The sequence below is a fragment of the Chenopodium quinoa genome, unplaced genomic scaffold, assembly GCF_001683475.1.
Source record: "Chenopodium quinoa cultivar QQ74 unplaced genomic scaffold, ASM168347v1, whole genome shotgun sequence".
In the NCBI taxonomy this organism is placed as follows: domain Eukaryota; kingdom Viridiplantae; phylum Streptophyta; class Magnoliopsida; order Caryophyllales; family Amaranthaceae; genus Chenopodium; species Chenopodium quinoa.
In genome coordinates this window covers 1,010,691-1,028,687 of record NW_018744745.1, presented here as the reverse complement: position 1 = coordinate 1,028,687, position 17,997 = coordinate 1,010,691, and the positions used below count along the sequence as shown (strand labels likewise).

The 17,997-nt window shown below is 36.6% G+C and overlaps 1 protein-coding gene across 3 annotated transcripts; it reads left to right on the top strand.

Moving 5' to 3' along the window:
* Positions 1-4,235: 4,235 nt before the first annotated feature.
* LOC110703625 (chaperone protein dnaJ A7A, chloroplastic-like) lies at positions 4,236-17,828 on the top strand. 3 transcript variants are annotated; one of them, XM_021881413.1, is made up of 8 exons: positions 4,236-4,508; positions 5,756-5,899; positions 12,347-12,488; positions 12,598-12,655; positions 13,337-13,379; positions 16,211-16,259; positions 16,417-16,497; positions 16,582-17,828. In XM_021881413.1, exons 2-8 carry the CDS (start codon positions 5,793-5,795, stop codon positions 17,428-17,430), a joined length of 1,329 nt encoding a protein of 442 aa, XP_021737105.1. In that variant the 5' UTR covers positions 4,236-4,508; positions 5,756-5,792; the 3' UTR covers positions 17,431-17,828. The 3 variants fall into 3 exon arrangements, with proteins under 3 accessions (XP_021737105.1, XP_021737107.1, XP_021737108.1); XM_021881415.1 differs by having other exon boundaries at positions 4,236-4,623; XM_021881416.1 differs by lacking the exons at positions 4,236-4,508; positions 5,756-5,899 and adding an exon at positions 5,900-5,982.
* Positions 17,829-17,997: the final 169 nt, after the last annotated feature.

Genomic DNA, 17,997 nt, shown 5'->3' with positions numbered 1-17,997 from the left:
GCCCGGCACGGCACGACCTGCATGGCACATGGGTCGTGCCGTGTCGTGGGCTGGGGTGTGCCAAATTTAGGCACGGCACGGCACGCCCACCACCGCGGCACGGCACGGCCCGCGGCGGCACGGCACGGCCCGCGGCGGCACGGCACGGCCCGCGGCGGCACGGCACGGCCCGCGGCGGCACGGCACGGCCCGCGGCGGCACGGCACGGCCCGCGGCGGCACGGCACGGCCCGCGGCGGCACGGCACGGCCCGCGGCGGCACGGCACGACCCTGCCCATCTTTAATTAAAATAAAGGTAGATATGGAAGTTTAAATTTTAATGGAATTTAAGTTGTTCTGCAATAATGCAATAATTCAATATGCATTTATCACCACCAATCTGTAAAATCAGTAACTTTAATAAAATTGAATTTAATAAAATAATTTCAATTGAGAATAATGATATAAAGTCTTATATGTAATTTGGCCACACCGTGTGGCCAGATGAGATATCGTGTAATATGCATATTTTTAGAGTCTTTTTAGGTAGTTTTCGAGTAGTTGTTCATGGCATATTTTGGCTTGATTTGGTTTAGTTGTGATCATACGATGCTTTTATGGGTATATTCGTTGTTTTTGATGTATTTTAGGTTTTAACGAAGATTTTTGGAGGTTTTAGGAAGTTGCGGATCGTGATCATAGCTTGCAATTCACCAAGAAAGCCAAAGTTTGAAGTTGAATTCATTTAAGGGTAATCTCCAGCTAGACACGCCCATGTCACTCAGAGACATGGGCATGTCAGTGTTTTTTGAGAAGGCAGAAAGTTGGAAGTTGAAGTTTCATTTGAGGCACGCCCATGTCAAGCGGGATGTTTCTAGCTAGCTTATATGTGCTAAGGGAAGCATGGTCGTGTTGAATGCGGGCATGCCCATGCCTCATTGAGTGAAGTTGGCCCAGCGAGACACGCCCATGCCAATATGAGACACGCCCGTGTCTTTATGAGTGTCGTAGCTGTTTTGAGATTCCAGCGAGACACGCCCATGTTAGAATTTGACATGCCCATGTCTTGCTGGAAATTGAAGAACAAATGTTTCTGACTTTAGGGACGGGCATGTCTTGTGTGACACGCCCATGCCTGGTCAATTTAGGTCGGTTTAGTTCGATTTCTTTCCTTTATTAATCCTATCTTTTAGCCTTATTATAAATACTCTTGAGGATTATATTTCCATTATCTATCATCTTAGAACCCTAGTTTTCTCTCTAGACTTTTTTTTTTTTATTGTAATTCAAGATTATGCACTCAAGATTCTTCATTTATCTCTCGTAATTCATGATTTTGTATTTTCTTATTCTCTTTAATTCCTTTTATTATTAATTATGTTTTCTTTAATTCTTGTTATTGTTTTCATTAATATGTGTGAGTAGTTTCCTTATTCTAAGATCTAGCAAAACCCGAATATGATTAATGCATGATTTAATTCTTTAAATTCTCTAATGATAATTGCAATTGATATGCTTAATTGGTTGTGTTCATGCCAATACTAGATTAGGGATAATTAGTATTAGGAATGACAACGGATCGGATTCGGGTAGGATGTGGCTAAATCCGAATATGATCCGTTTAGTAAACAGATCCTGGACTCGGATCCGAATCCGAGTCCGAATCCGTAAAATCCGAGTCCGAATCCGATCCGACTCGTAATTTTCGAATCCGAATCCGGTTCGTTTATTCGGACCTCCGAAATAGTCCGAATATTTATTTTTATTTTTATTTTTTTGTAATGTCATATACCTATAATTGCTTGTTTTGTCATACCAATTAAAGTATAAACATAACATATTTAAATTATAAACTAAGTTACATAACAAAATTTTGCTACAAAACAAGCAAATAATTGTCCCAAGTTATAGAGCATATGCTTATACTCTCGGATTCGGACTCGGATCGGACTCCGTCGGACTTTGCGTAGGGTCCAAGTCCGATCCACCTCCTATTCGGATTCAGATCTATTTTATCATATTCGGATTCGAATCGAACTCGGATTAAATTGCCATCCCTAATTAGTATTGTTATTAATCCATTGTTTTAATCGCAACGGGAGTTGGGTTTTGACGGGTTTGAATAAATCAATTAAGGGTTTGAAGTTCATCACGAGGGTAGTTGAATGGATGATTAGAAAGTTAGAGTAATGTGCTCAAAGTCTTTAATTTACATGATTCCATGGAAGTAGGCTTTATTGTGATTAAGAAAGCCATTGATAACTCGATAGAGACCATTGATACTATTCAAAATTACTTTTCCTCATTAATCAATTGAATTATATGTTAGGGGTAGAACGACTATTGCATTAATTGTATTTGTGGTGGTGCTTGATCTTGGATGTTTTTAGCATTGATTTGTCATATTACTTAGATTTAATCGTTTTAATTAGTTCTTTAGTTATTGATTCTCACTACCTACTTTGGTTACTTGCTTAGTATTTGTTTGAGTCTATTTAATTAGTTGAACCATAGTCTCTTAGGATCCGACCCAAACTTGCCCATCTACATAGTAGTGGTCTTGTTAGGTTATTTTTGTTAGGTACATGATACGCCTATCACCAGACATAATAGAGTTACATCGTTACTGTTACATGATTGAGTTACTCGTCAGGGTTACAAGGGTTACTTCATCAACTGTTATAAGGGTTATTCAGTTAGTATTATAGGGTACTCAGTCATTATTATAGGGTACTTAATCATTATTACAAGGATTTGGATTAATATGATGTGCTCAGCCGCATACAAGATATGGGTGAGCACGGGACGGGTACCCGTACTGTTATACTAACGGTTCAAGTACCCGATAACCAATATCACTAAAAGTGATTTCCATAAACTGAACCGATAAGTTCGGGTACCCGAATTTTTGGATCGGCTATCGGGTACCCAATAAGGTATCCAATAGTGATAATTAAACTTAATAAATTAGTTATTATGATATTTTTTAACACTAATTAACAACAATACCACATGATGTTTACCAAATTATTAATAATATTACTAATCATTGATATTATATAGTGATTATAAAGTAAAGTAAGAGTTTAAATATTGGAAAAATATATTTAAGTAGAAAAAGACAAACAAAAAGTTGCTTATCGGATCGGAACGGATAACCGTTAATTTTAAAATGATACCCAAAAGCCATACCCGATAACAAGTTATCGGAACGAGTACCCAAACCGTTGTGGTTATTGGATCGGGTACCCTAATTTTCAAAACGGTAACACGGAACATGTTTTTGGTTTTTCGGGTAGCTTTGCTCGGCCCTAATACAAGACACATCGGAAAAATTTACGGGGCGTTTGGTAGGAAGGATGTGATTAAGTGGGATAGGAAGGTGGGATAAGAAGGTGGAATAAAAAGGTGGGATAAGGATAAAAATAGTGTATTCCATTGTTTGGTATGGATTAAGACTAAATTGGAATAACTAATAAAAATACAAAATTACCCTTAGTATCTTTTCTTCATTCTCTTCTTCTTTCTCTTTAATTAAGGATATAAATGTCTTTTACCCATTAAATTAATCCCCATCCCTTATATATACCACCCCCTTAGTTATTAATTTGGAGAAATAACTCCTTTTTTTATATCCCCTCGTAATCCATCATAATCCACATCCCTTTAAACAGACAAAAGACTTCTTAAATTCCACCTTTTCTATCATATTCCCTTTTTTATCCCTCAAAACAAACACCTTCTTAAGGTAAATAAGGGTAAAAATAAAATGAAAATAAATACGGAGTATGTCATTCAACTTAGAGCTTGTTCACATTTACTGAACTGAGCTAAACTGAACTAAATTGAACTGATTGGAGCTAAACTGAACTGAAATGAGCAAATAAATATTTTATGTGAGAAGAAAATTAGGAGCTAAATTGAAATGAACTGAATTGATTAGAGCTGAACTGAAATTAAGTAAATATGAACAGACCCTTATTTCGTACTCCGTACGAGGGTGTTTGGTATTGCATTTTTCAATCAAAGAAACAGATTCATGTAACAATTGTTGTTACTTGCTGTTTGGTTTGTGATGTAGGGAAACAAATACCATTACTTTGTGGTAACAAATAACTCCAATTCCTTTCCGCTCAAACACCCAAGGAAACAATTACCATTTCCAACAAAGCTAGCTCTCCTACTTCAATAAATAAATAATAATAATACCAAACAATAAATAAAAGTAACACTTTTGATTACCGTTTCCCCTTCTTATCAACATCCTTTCCATTACATTTCCATATTTCTTACCAAACACCCCCTAAGGCCCTAAATGTGAATGGACGGTCGCCGATGATGTTATTAGATCAGACGGTTGATACTGTATACGTCACTAAACTTCATTCTATGTTTGCATTTTTTTTTTTATCTCTTTAAAGCTTTTCATTTTACGCTGCAATTTCTCTCTCCTCCATTGAAGCGTACTCTTCAGTTCTCCATTGAAGCGGCTTCTGAGCTATCTCTCCTCCATTGAAGCGGCTTCTAAGTTATGATGTTTTCTCTTATCTTTTAATCACTCAGTATAAACTTTACAATTCAGGGTTCAATTTCTCACTTTCGGCAATTTAATTGTCATTATTGTGAATTTAGGGTTCTTCTAAGGTTGATTTTTGAACTATCGTCTATAATTACCGAAGTTATGAAAGCTTTTGATGTGCAATTTTGTTGCTAGAATTTTGCTATGTGCAGTTTTTGTCATTTCTTAAGCTAGAAGAAGTTTATGTGATTTTTTGAGCCTAAATTGATAATTGAGTCAAATTTGGTTGCTAATGTGCTGCGTTTTTTGAGCCTACGAGCCGAACTGAACTAATTGAGCGTGAGCTTGAACCTAGTTTGATATTCGAGTAGCATTGGGAAAGAGTAGTTATTTTTGTATACATGTTCCGTATATTAGTGATTAGACATTAGTTGTAGGTTTGGGCAATGTAGATAATAGTATGTTGCTTACTGACTGAAGGAAAAGCTTTGGTATAGTTACAGTAGCAATTTGAGGTAGATGATGAATACTTATTCTCTTTGGAAGTCGGGTATAAAGTGGTAAAATTAAATAAAGATCATGATATTAGATACTATTAAGTTGTTGGCCTTTGGTATCTAAGATATCATGGTACATACTCCCTTAGGCCTTAGCCCCTATATTGGATCTTAGCTCTTTTGTTGGTACATATTCTCTTGGTAAATAAATTGTATACTCTTGCAATGGAGATTAATGTGAACATATAATATGGAAGTGGCAAGTGGGTGGGGAGGAGAAAGAGTGCATGTAAGAAAAATGTTTACGTAGAACTGATTGTGGCACAATTTGAGAGGTTAAAATATGAGAAGTTCTAAGGCGAAGCAAGTCGAGAGATGAAATTATAAACGACAGGTGCAACCGTGCCACATACTTTAGGATATCCAAACTCCAAAGTAAAAAATATAGCGATGTAATTTATTTTTTTTTGGGATGGAGGGAGTAATATATTGTAGAGACTGGATTTATGATGTTAGATAGATAGATATTGAGACAATTTTGAGGAGTGGTATATTTTGCTAGTGTTTGGTTCGAGTCAAGGCAAAAGCAATGTATTTTACACGTGATTAATTGATCAAGTTCTCATCTTCTCAATGTTGGACTATTGTCCCTTCAACTGCTTATTATTTTCTTTTGAGGGAGAGGGTGTGGGGTGCTTGGTTGGGATTCAGTCTATATTTTCTATGTATGATGTTGCAATTAACCACTTGCAAGTTGCAGCTTGGGCACTACTCTTTGTGAGCTTTTGGCAAGTCAAATGGCCATTTCACCTTGTGGAACCACATGGGGAGTTCAGTGGGGTGTTCGCCCCCTACTTATGTCAAGTCATTCGGTGGAAAGTAAATTTGCAACCATTTCAAGTTGGTGAGAATTCAGCACATTCTCTTTATTAAGCTCATGTCTCAACAATTTCCCTTGAAGTTACACACTTACACCAAGAATCTTAAGTATGTTGAATGACCAATGCCTACTTTATAAATTTGATATTTCCTTACACAATTTTAAATTTTTTTAAGTGTTCGTTGTTGCCTAAGCATCAATAATTTCACATCATGTACCTGAATTGAACATATAATTTATTTGATTCATAAGTTACACACTTTGGCTTTGTTTCATTCATCTTATTTTATCAGTATGAAGTTAACTGAACTAGTTTAGTTTGACAAAAAATAATTTATTGTCTTAAAATGTCCTACTTGACTATGATATTGTTTGGAAAAAATTGTCTATTTTTTTTTCTTTGTATAAAAACTGTTTGAACTTATCGGAATAAGTTAACATGAGTTGAATAGAACGGGGCCTTACTCACTAATTCTTATTGACAGAGGCTAAGACACATGCCTTTTGGATACAAGATGCACCATTTTAGTTGATTTTTTTTTTATTTCTCTCGTATTTAATTATTGGTAAGGAATAAAAACCCAACTTATACTTGTCATAAACTCACAGCAGGGGTGAAACAGTAATTACAATAAAAAATGTGAAGGGGGGGAGGAGGGTGAGAGAAGGGGGGGTGGGGGGTGGGGGAGAGGAAGGACTGAGGAGGGGTTCACAACCTTATTGACTACTTTAGTGACTGGCTCACCACTTCAGAAGGTGCGGGGAAGTGGGGAGCCTATCTAGATGAGGGTGACTGAATGAGAAAATTAAAGACAGGTGCTCTTTAAATGGTGGTATAGCTTTCATATTGATAAACAAGTAAATTTAAAGAGTGGGAATGACTGGAACTGAAAGACAAATCAAAGAGAGAAAGATAAATTGAATAGAGAGAAATACAAACCGAAGAGAAGATATGAGAGAGAAAAAGAGTGGAGAATAAGAAATCACATACCGTATATCAACAACAATTGGCAAAAAAATTATTATTGAAAATTTTATCAGGGATTTGGGGTTATCTTAGACTAATCCTAAACCATGGTAGGTAAGTAAGTCACATGAGAAATCTTAGACGTACCTTGAGGATGGATGTGGACCCACTTTTAAAAAAGATCTTTGGCATTTTACTTATTTTGAATCGTCCTTGCTTTCTTTACATCCTTTTATAAACCCAATAAGTCATTCCATCTCTTTGTTGCCTTTGATATTTGAGAGGTACCAATTGTTTACACCCTTTATGGTACTTCCTTTGTTTCGATTCAATTGCACTACTTTAAAAGGCACATTGTTTAATAAATAGGAAACAAAATGTTAAACATGTGACGCTACCCTTGTATGGTTGTGCAAAGAGATGTGAGTGGGGTCATGAAACGAAATTTGAAGGGTAATATAGTCTCTCGTCATAATATACTTACCGAATAAGGAGATAGTGCAATTATTATGACATTTCCTAAAAATACAGATTAATATTGTCAACAAATGTAAATAGGTGAGCATAATTACTTTCACCTTTAAAAATACATTCCTCTTGTGCAGAGAGTGTCAATTTTTAGTACCATTTCCTTTAACCAAGCTTCTTTTGAGCATGCATATTGTGTTTCCTTGCTTGGAACTTGAATTCATTTAGTTTCATATTTATCTCTTCATCTAGATTACCATGTAGAATTGCGGTATATTCTAATGAGAAAATATAGCCAACAAGGCAACAACATCCAAATAGTGGCAAGCTTCACACTATCTAACTAGCTTTATACGCGGAGCACCAACATAAGCCTATTGTTGTGGCCTGTGGGGCAAGTACAATCCCATCGAGGAATAAGAACGTTATCTTTTGAAATTCCCTCCAACTCTACTAACTCCTCTTCAAACTCCATATTTTTTTTATCACCATAGTCCGCATACAATTTTTCTCTCATTAAAAGCAACATTGTAGTGTCTCAAAAATTTTCTTCCTCTTGGTTTCTAAAAACGATACATACATTTTTTCTAACAATATCCTATAAGGTAGCTTTTTTTTACCTTTGGGTTTTTATCCTCACAAAATTATTTTTGAAGCAACATAATCAATTTCTTTTTATTGATTTACTACTTTTCCATTCCATTACACTTTTATTACTGAAATCCATTTGTTTACCCGTCTAATAAGATGTGTTAGGCCATTATTTCCTCGCATTCCCATTTCGTTGTAAACACAAATTTCAAATCTGCAAAATATAGATTCAAAATAAATGCAACAAAGTGTTAATTTTATTAATTTGATAATATTGGGTACAATCTCTAATTTTGTCCTCTGATTCGATCTCCACTTTGACTTTGACGTAATTCACGAATTGGCTTGATTCTCGAACGAGGGCCGTGTGAGGCTTGATCTCGATTGAAGATTTGATGCAAAACTTTGACTTATTGTTGATGTAGATCTTTGCCTTATTTTTGATGTAGACCTTTAACTTGAATTTTGATTGAGGGCTTGCGAGGCTTGATCTCAATCAATGACTATTTGATGTAGAGGTTGAACAAATGTTCTTGATGATTTAAATTCCTTCTTTCTTTTGTGTCGAGGGCCGTCAAGGCTTGAACTCTTCCATGGGTGATCTTCTAGAGTAGAACGGCACGTTGAATGCTTGTTGTTCTTCTAGGTTTGAGAGGTTTTTTTTTTATTTTTTTTTTATTTTTTTTAGGGGTTTAGAGTATTTGATGAGAGGTTTTCTCTGGCGAGGTTTTGAACATTTGAGAGGTTTTCTCTGTATTTTGATTCTCTTTGTTTACTCTAGGTTTTTCCCCCTCTCAAATGAAATAGAAAGAGTGAGACACCCCTAAAGTTGGGGTTAAATATGTATTGGGCTTTTGACTTGTAAATTTGTAATCATGCATGACCCATTTACAATAGCTTAACCCATTTAAGTAGGTTTATACTATCAAATAAACAATTTTAATTAAAATAACTAAAGTGGGCTAATTTAATTTATCCACCCAATTTAATTAATTTAACGGCTATTTCACCAAATGCCACTGAGTAATTTAAAAATTCACCAAATGCCATCGGACTTTTCAGAATTCACCAAATGCCACTGAGTTTTTAAAAAATTCACCGAGTGCCATTAATGACTAACGGCAGTTAACTCCGTTAGTCATTAAGGCTAATTATGCCACGTGGTGTATTCTAATTGGTTCACTTTATTATTATTATTTTATTTATCAAAAAAAATTAAAAACAGAAGTTTTCAAAAAATAAAAAAAAATAAAAAAAATTAAAATCAGAAACAAAAAAAAAAAACTAAACCCCAGCCACTCTTCCCACCGCACCACGACACCACCGCCCCTACGCCAGCCCAACCCCTTGCCCCCACCCCCACCGATGACCAACATCCTCTTTGGTGTCGGCGGCCACCCTTCCCCCTACCCCTACCATCTCCATCCACTTCCCTCCCTTAAACCACCATCCTCGACACCCTAAAACCCCAAAATTGAAATCTCCAAAATCGAAACCCTAAATTTCGATTTTGGGGTTTAAGTGAGGTGGTTCAGGGGGTGGACATGGGAGGGGAAGGGCTGGTTTGGGTTCGCCGGAGCGGGGAAGGGGCTTCGAATTAAGGGAAATCGATATTGGGGGTTTAAGGTGTCGAAACCCTAGATTTCGATTTTTGGGGTTTTTAATTAAGGGATCCGACGTGATGGTTGAAAGGGTGGAGCTCGGAGGGGATGAACTGATTTGGGTTCTCCGGCGTGGGGGGGGGGAGTTTGGTCATCGGCGGTGGGGAGGGGAGGGATTATCGAGGGAGAAAGAGAGTTTGTGAATCGCGGCTGGGTTGCGTCGTCGGCATGGGTTGGCTAGGCTGGGTTGCGTCGTCGGCGTGGGTTAACTAGGCTGGGTTGCGTCGTCGGCGAGGCTGGGTTGCGTCGTTGGCGCGGGTTAGCTAGTGTTGCGTCGTCGCCGGTGCGGTTGTTCAGGGCTGGGTTGCGCCGCGGTGGGGACTGGCTGGAGGCGGAGATATGGTGGTGGCAGTGACAGACGGTGGTTGGGGCTGGGTCATGGTGGGTGTTTTTTTTTTTTTTTTTTAAGTTTTTTATTAAGTAATTAATTTACTAATTTAATAAGCAACCAATTAGAATACACCACGTGGCATAATTAGCCTTAATGACTAACGGAGTTAACTGCCGTTAGTCATTAATGGCACTCGGTGAATTTTTTAAAAACTCAGTGGCATTCGGTGAATTCTGAAAAGTCCGATGGCATTTGGTGAATTTTTAAATTACTCAGTGGCATTTGGTGAAATAGCCGTTAATTTAATTAATAGTCAAATTAGCACAAGTCAATAAATTGACTTTGACTTATCCAACGTGACACTTTAGTTAAAATTTTCATGCCTACAATCGTTATATTTGTTTCCTATTAATCCTCTCAATGGTTTTCCATTATGTTGATGTAAGGTTCTCTTGGAGTGGTCCTCTTTAAACTGATTTTGTATTTCTTACCCCGTTATTATACTTAATGCGCCTAATTTAATCTTATCAATTTTATTCTCGACTTCTACTGATCACTTTTGAAGGTATCACAAACCTTGCACTTATGCTTAATCAAATAAATTCACACTTTCCTACTGTTAGATGATGCAAGCCTCCTTTCTTAAAGAAGGCTGTCAAACATTAGTGGGCACCAACTCTAATTTCCCAGCCTTCGACTCTTTATTGGCTTTAGTGAGTGTTACCCTTTGACTCTTTTCAAATAAATGTATCGCTAAATAACAATAACACATACAATGTGTTTTTTTTCCCTTAATTAATACTCCCATCCGTCCCTAAATAGTCCTATATACCTTTAGTCATATACACACTTATTTAGGTAATAATTTTAAAAAACAAAAGATGGTGGTGTTTGGTTGATTAAAGATGAATATAAAATAGAATATAGCGGGGTTTGATTGATTAAAGTTTTTAAAAAATGTGCGCCAATATCAATCAACCACCCAAACACTTGTCTATCAACTTTTTATTGTCAGGTTGATACACCTTTTGGTACAGCCGTACAGGTAGGTAGTCCTTAACTTGCATCTTACAAAAGGCATAATCTTTCCCATTGAACTTCTCAATCTTTGCATTTGCATCCATTGTTGATTATTTCTGAATTTAGACATTTCACATCCTTAATTGTTGATTGTTTCTAAATTTAGACTTTTATTTGACTGATACCACTTGTAGAGAGCGGTTGATAATGCAATCTATCAAATAACAATCAAACAATAGTATATTCAACAAAATGATCAAAGGAAACGATTGAATGAAGGGACAAAGGGTTTAATGTGAAAAAAAAATCTCTTTGTCATAAAAGAGTAGAAAACCACAAACGTGCTCTAGAAGTGTAAGATGTTTAATAATGGTGTACAAATGCTCTCTAAATCTTTCAAAAGCTCTTTTTTGTTGTCTCTCTCTCTCTCTCTCTCTCTCTCTCTCTCTCTCTCTCTCTCTCTCTCTCTCTCCTAACATGAGAAGAATACTCTAGTTATGGCAATAATAGTTTATTATGTAAGTCTAACATTCTAATGTTGCGTTAAATAGGTAGGATATGTTGCTTATGCGGTCGTTTGAGATAGAGTTAGACTAATGGAGCAACTTGCACTCCAAGCAGATTCCTCCTTAAGCAAGCCAAAATCCTCTCGGCGAGTGAATTCCCAAATTTAGTTAATCTTCCCAGTATGAGTTGCATTTACTTGAGACGTCTTTCATGCTTAACCATGTCCACACACCAAACCTTTTCCTGTCTAATTAGATGGCCATTGAAATTTCATTGGACTTCAGACCATATTTTCGTTGCAAATGATAATAATGAGGTTTAGAATGAGTGCTCTTGCTTGTGCAGAAGAGTGAAAGAGGTAGTATATGTGACAGTATATGCTCGCAAATGGGAAAAGAACTATGGGCTGAAGAGCAGAAGCACCTTTCTTTTACTAATTTAGTTTTGAGAGGTAAAGGGGGGGGGGGGTAGTGAAGTAGTGATGGTGGTTTTGAGACACATTGAAGGAGGTCAAAGACTTTTGGGTGGAGGGAGTTAAGTTTGATACGAAGAAATTGGTTTATGGCTCTTGAAATTAGTAATGAAGGGGATCTCGTTGACAGCTACAAGTAATTGTTTGGACTTGGGCTCCATGATCAGATGCATTTGGTAATGATGATCATACAATCACTTATCACTCTAAATCCAAGTTTTTTTATTTTAAAATTTTTAATTCCGAAAAAAAAAACTCTTACATAGACCCCTATAGTGACCCTCATATATGGGTGCCTCAGGTTATAATATGTTTTTGCCTTTTTAGTTTGGTAGAAGTTGGGTAAAGGTGTGTGTATGTTTGTGTCTTATTCTCATTAATTTAACACGGGGCTTGATCTTATAATATTGTACTTAAATGTGGCACTTTGGCTGCTTTACTGTTGTGTTTGCAGTGGACCAAGCAAGATAAGAGCGTTTCAATCCCTGAGTTCCAGCTTTTTTTCCCCTGAACCGGTGCATTTAATATTTAATGTGAGTTCAGCTCGAAATCCATGCCATAAAAGGGGTTTCCGCTTCATCGTTAGAGCTGAGTCTGTGAGTATCTCATTCCACTTTCTATATGTCATACCTTATTTGTTACGAAGTATTGAATATCTGTTCATCTTTTTCATGAATGTAAGTACTCATACATTTGAATTCACAGGACTTCTATTCGATTCTAGGTGTATCACGAAATGCCAGCAAATCAGATATTAAAAGTGGTGAGTTGCAGTTTTGCATCATGACCTTAATGTTATCGTAGTTCGGTGTTCTCTTTGATACGAGAATTTCTCACTTTACTATGATACTCATTATATATAACAATTTGTGATATGTTAATCCCTTGGGTTTTAATAATATCATAGATGAGTCTTATCTGTACTGGAATTCTGCTTCCTATATTTTAATATTTCTTGCAAACTGTGAAATGTTATAATTTAAACCAAGGAGGATTTTATTGTCCTTTGCTGAAGTGGAGTAAATTTGCATTGTGCTATGTCTTGGCCAATCTGGAGTAGTCTAGTTAGGAGCAAAATTTAGTAGATGAAAAGTTAAATGAAGGATGTCAAAGAAGAAAAAAAAAGACAGAATGTCATGAAGCTATGTGCTATTTTTCTGTTTGTTTATGCAAATTATCTGAAGATATTAGCTTCTCTGTTCTCAAGAATGAAGCCAATGCCTTTGATCCTTATTTGACCCAGTCATGAGTTCCTGTTGGTCTTTCATTTCATTGGAATATTTTTTTTATTGAGATATTATATAATCCTGAAAGGATTTATATTCCCAATTTCATTTTGTATCCTATTCTGTTATGGCATTCATACCTCATGCTCATTTATCCGCTTTTTAGCTGAAGTGTTACATTTCTTGCCTTTAAGGAAATAATGTTATTTTGTGTTCAGCTTACCGGAAGCTTGCAAGGAGTTACCATCCTGATGTTAACAAGTGAGTTGTTTCTTCCCAACTTCTTTTTTGCACAATTTTTCTATCACTATTAATGCGGGTGATTTGATTTTCTTACTTTTTGAGTAACTATTCAGTATTTGATTTTTTCTGTATACTTTAGCTACTTAGGGTCATCTGTGTGTGTTGTTGTTGTTGTTTCTTTTTTTGTCCAATTAATTTTATCTATCACTTTTCACATGCATCATTATGGGTAGTTGAGGGAAGAGGTTCTACAGTTGTGCCCATAAAATTGTTTGAATGATTTTAATGGAAGTAAATTGGCTTTCATTTTAATGTTTTACGAGAAGCAACCTTGGTGATTACATTTCTTTCTGTGCACCTTCAGGCTCCCAGTTGAGCACTTGGTTGTTTATTTCAACTTCCTCTGTTGTGTTTGAGTTCTAGTTTCCTAATGGCCTGTTTGGTTTCAAGCATTTCATTTGAAATGCTGGATTTGGGCCATATAACAAGTTTGGGTAATGTTATAATTTGAATTTGTATTTGATTTAAATCCAGCCCTTAAAGAATTATACCCAATTTATCAAAATTTCAAATTCCATCCCAAAACCTATCATTTCAAACTCTTACTTTCTTAGGAAAAAAAAACCGACTTTTCTCTCTCCTAGGGTTAGACCCGATTTCCCCCCTTTTGATTTTCTCTCTCCTCAGCTTGATTTCTCTCTCCTCCATTGAAGCATTTATGAGCTCTCTACTCCATTGAAGATTGATGTGGTTTTTCATACTCAAATTCTCCATTAAAGCAACAAGTGAGCTTTAATTTGTCTTCTCCATGAAAGTGTACTCTCAATTCTCCAAGGAAGCGTCTGAGCTTTTCTCTCTCCTCCACTGAAGTGGCGTATGGGCTTTCTCTCTCTTCCATTGAAACGGCGTGTAAGTTCTCTCTCTCTTCCATTGAAACGGTGTGTGAGCTTGATCTCTCCTTTACTGAACCGACTATCACTCCTCCATTGAAGAAGCTTTTGAGCTTTCTCTTGTCCTCCATTGAATCAGCTTTAATTTCCTGATGATATTGATTAATTTGACAGCTTTTTGGTCGAAATTATCAATTGTATATTTTAATTTTTCCCTAATTAATTTTCAGATTTTTCGATTAAATTTTTAATTACTGATTATAATTTCCTCAATTTTTAGTTAAATGTTGATTACTTGTTTAGCTAATTTTTTTTTTCTACTTGTTTTATTTAATTAATTATCTATCATGACTCATGAGTATTGATTAAGTAGTTGTAATTTTTTATCTTAATGAAAATCTTATTTGCTTAATTCAAAATTTCACTCATCTCCAAATATAAGTTAGAATTTGAAATTTTGGAATTGAAATTCTAATGTTTCCCAAATACCCAACAATGGAATTGAATATCATGATTTCAATTTCTGAAATTCAATTCCAACATTTGAAATGAATATCATATTTCCAAACACAACCTAAAGGCTTTCAGCAATTTATTTTAGCCAGCCTCCTGAAGTCTCAATGAGAAAATATAATTTGGCATTACTTCTAGAATAGGTGAAGGCAGCAATCTCCACCTCCTTTCTTACAGCATGGGAAATCTGCTGTTTAATTTGGATCGTGCTGTCCGCCTGTCCTTTCAGATTTGTAATCAGTCGGTTACTATTGAGTCTGCTTAAACGAAAGTAAATTAGAAATACAAATAGGCACAATAGAATGGCAGTATGAAGCAGGGGATGGGTCTAGATAAAAAATTACTTCGTATATAATATCAGCAAGAGAAACTACCCATTAGACAAACTAGGAGCATATAGGTACATTAGAGTAATTGCTACCTAGTTTGTTCTGAATTCTTATTATTTTTGGCACTTGGCCTTTCATTGGGGAGTACTGGAACTTGTAAGTTTATAGGCAAAGGTGTAACACTGGACTTGTGATAGGATGGTGATGTCCATTTGAGATGGCCTACTCAGTGCAAGTGAAGAACTGTACTTGCTGAAATAGTGAGATACGATGAGTTAGGATTTTGAAGCATCCTTGAATGTCTTATTAAACATTTAAGTTTGGTAGTTAGCACATTGGATCTGATTACCTCCTGATTTGTGTAAAAACGTCACATAATGTCTTATTAAACATTTAAGTTTGTTAGTTAGCACATTGGAGCTGATTGCCTCCTTATTTGTGTAAAAAGGTCTCATACTCTGGCATTTGGGCTTTCATTGAGAAGTGCAGTATCTTGTGAGTTTGAAGGTGTTATACTATACAAGACCTCTGATAGCAGTGTCTCACTAAGAAAGTCAGCTTGACACAACTGAAGAATGGGACATACTAGTTTGAACTTTGAAGAAATCTTAAATGTCTTTCTAAATGATTTGGGGTTTATCCTTGAGAAGAAGATAATATATTGGCAAGCTCTTCTAATGGCTGTTTGACCTTATCATAGTTTGGACATAGAGCTGTACTGCTGCTGCTGATGTATAATTTACATGACAAGACCACAGCTTCAATCCTTTTGATGCTGACATTTGTCACCGATCTTGTATTCCTATTAAACTCTGTTTTGCAAATGTCACATGCAACTGATGTTTTGTTTGCACTCCATATAGGGAAGCTATAAACACTTCCAGAAGTTGCATGTTGGGCACACATTTCCTTCTCTTACCTATGCTATTAATCATACACTGATTTGTGGATCATACCTTTTGTCATGTTCAGCTCTATGTTTCTCTTAATAAACTGTTTAGTCTCAAAATAGATATTTTTCTTACTCATTTCAGTTGTTCCTTTCTTTTGAGCTTATCTTGTACATGTGAGTTTTGTTTAAGTTTAACCTTGTTATCCTGCTTTATTTGTACTGTAGAGAGCCTGGAGCAGAGCAGAAATTCAAAGATATCAGCAATGCTTATGAGGTATGTATGATAACGTTAATTTCATTGTGCTGCCCTTCATTGTCAAGTTGTCTGGCTGTTGCACATTTTTTTAGCTCACTTGATTCTTGTCTTTAGGTTACTGTGATTTATAGTCTCCCACTTTATAAACTAAGTTGACAGGTAATAATATTTGTAGGTCTTGTCAGATGATGAGAAACGGTCTATATATGACAGATATGGGGAGGCTGGTCTTAAAGGAGCTGCAAGTGGCCCAGGGGTAAATGATCTTTTTAACTGTTTACTCCATTTATTTTTTGGTGGTTTTGAATTCTTGGTATTAAAGTTTTGCTGCTCTGAACAGGATTTCTCAAATCCCTTCGACCTATTCGAGTCTATATTTGACCTCGGTGGTATGGGAATGGGGGGAATGGGAGGACGAGGTGCTAGAAACAGGGCCACTGAAGGTGAAGATCAGGTTTACAATCTGGTGCTTAAATTCAAAGAAGCCATTTTTGGCATTGAGAAGGATATTGACATAAGTCGTCTGGAGACCTGTGGTACCTGCAATGGATCAGGTGCCAAACCTGGTACTCAGCCAACCAAATGCAGCACATGTGGTGGCCAAGGACAGGTCATCTCTGCAGCACGCACTCCCCTTGGTGTGTTCCAACAAGTTTCCACTTGCTCAGCCTGTGGCGGGACTGGGGAAAATTCTACTCCTTGTAATACCTGCAGTGGTGACGGACGGGTGAGAAAATCAAAGCGCATTAGCTTGAAAGTCCCAGCTGGTGTTGATGCTGGTAGTCGGCTGAGAGTTCGAGGAGAAGGTAATGCTGGAAGGAGAGGTGGGCCCCCTGGAGACCTCTTTGTTGCCATTGATGTCATCCCTGACCCTGTTTTGAAAAGGGATGATACAAATATTCTCTACTCCTGCAAAGTTTCTTACATTGATGCCATCCTTGGGACAACTATGAAGATCCCAACTGTGGATGGGTCAGTAGATATGAAAATACCACCGGGCACACAGCCCGGGACAACTTTGGTGATGGCTAAGAAAGGTGTGCCAATGTTGAACAAGCCCAACATTAGAGGGGATCAGCTGGTGAGAGTGCAAGTTGAAATTCCAAAACGTCTTAGTGATGACGAAAAGAAGCTTGTTGAGGAGCTTGCTAATTTAAATAAAGCCAAGGCTCCGAACAGTAAAAGATAGCCCAACTGATAAGTTATAAAACGTGTTCTATTGTGTTGATGGTGATTTTGCTCGACTTCCCCTCTCTGATTGATCTCATTAAGCTCTAAGCTGAAGTAGATGGAATAGGGATATTTCCCAAGGCGAATTTTGTTGTACGTATTATACGAATTTTTGAAGAAGGAATCAACTTAGGTATCTGTTCACATTTTCGCTGTTGTCACATCTTTTTGTTTCCAATTTTTTGACTTTGCTGAGAATATTGTATATTCATTGGTGCTATAGCCATTTAGAAACTGGTGTAAGGTTTTTTTTTTTTTTTTTTTTTTTTTTTTTTTTTTTTTTTTTTTTCAAACAGAAGCGAATATAGCAAAAGAAATTTTATCTGAGAATGATGAACAAGGCCTCTTCACTTTTTATTTTATACTTTTCAGTTTATCTTGGCACTTCATCTATTTCCAGAACTTAAAAATACTGCTCTTTAAGTTTTAAAACACCCCAATATGCTTCCCTTCAAGTCCCTTGAAAACCTGTAAAAACCAGAGATGAAATTGGATTGGGTTCGGGGCGGATGGACCATCACCCGCA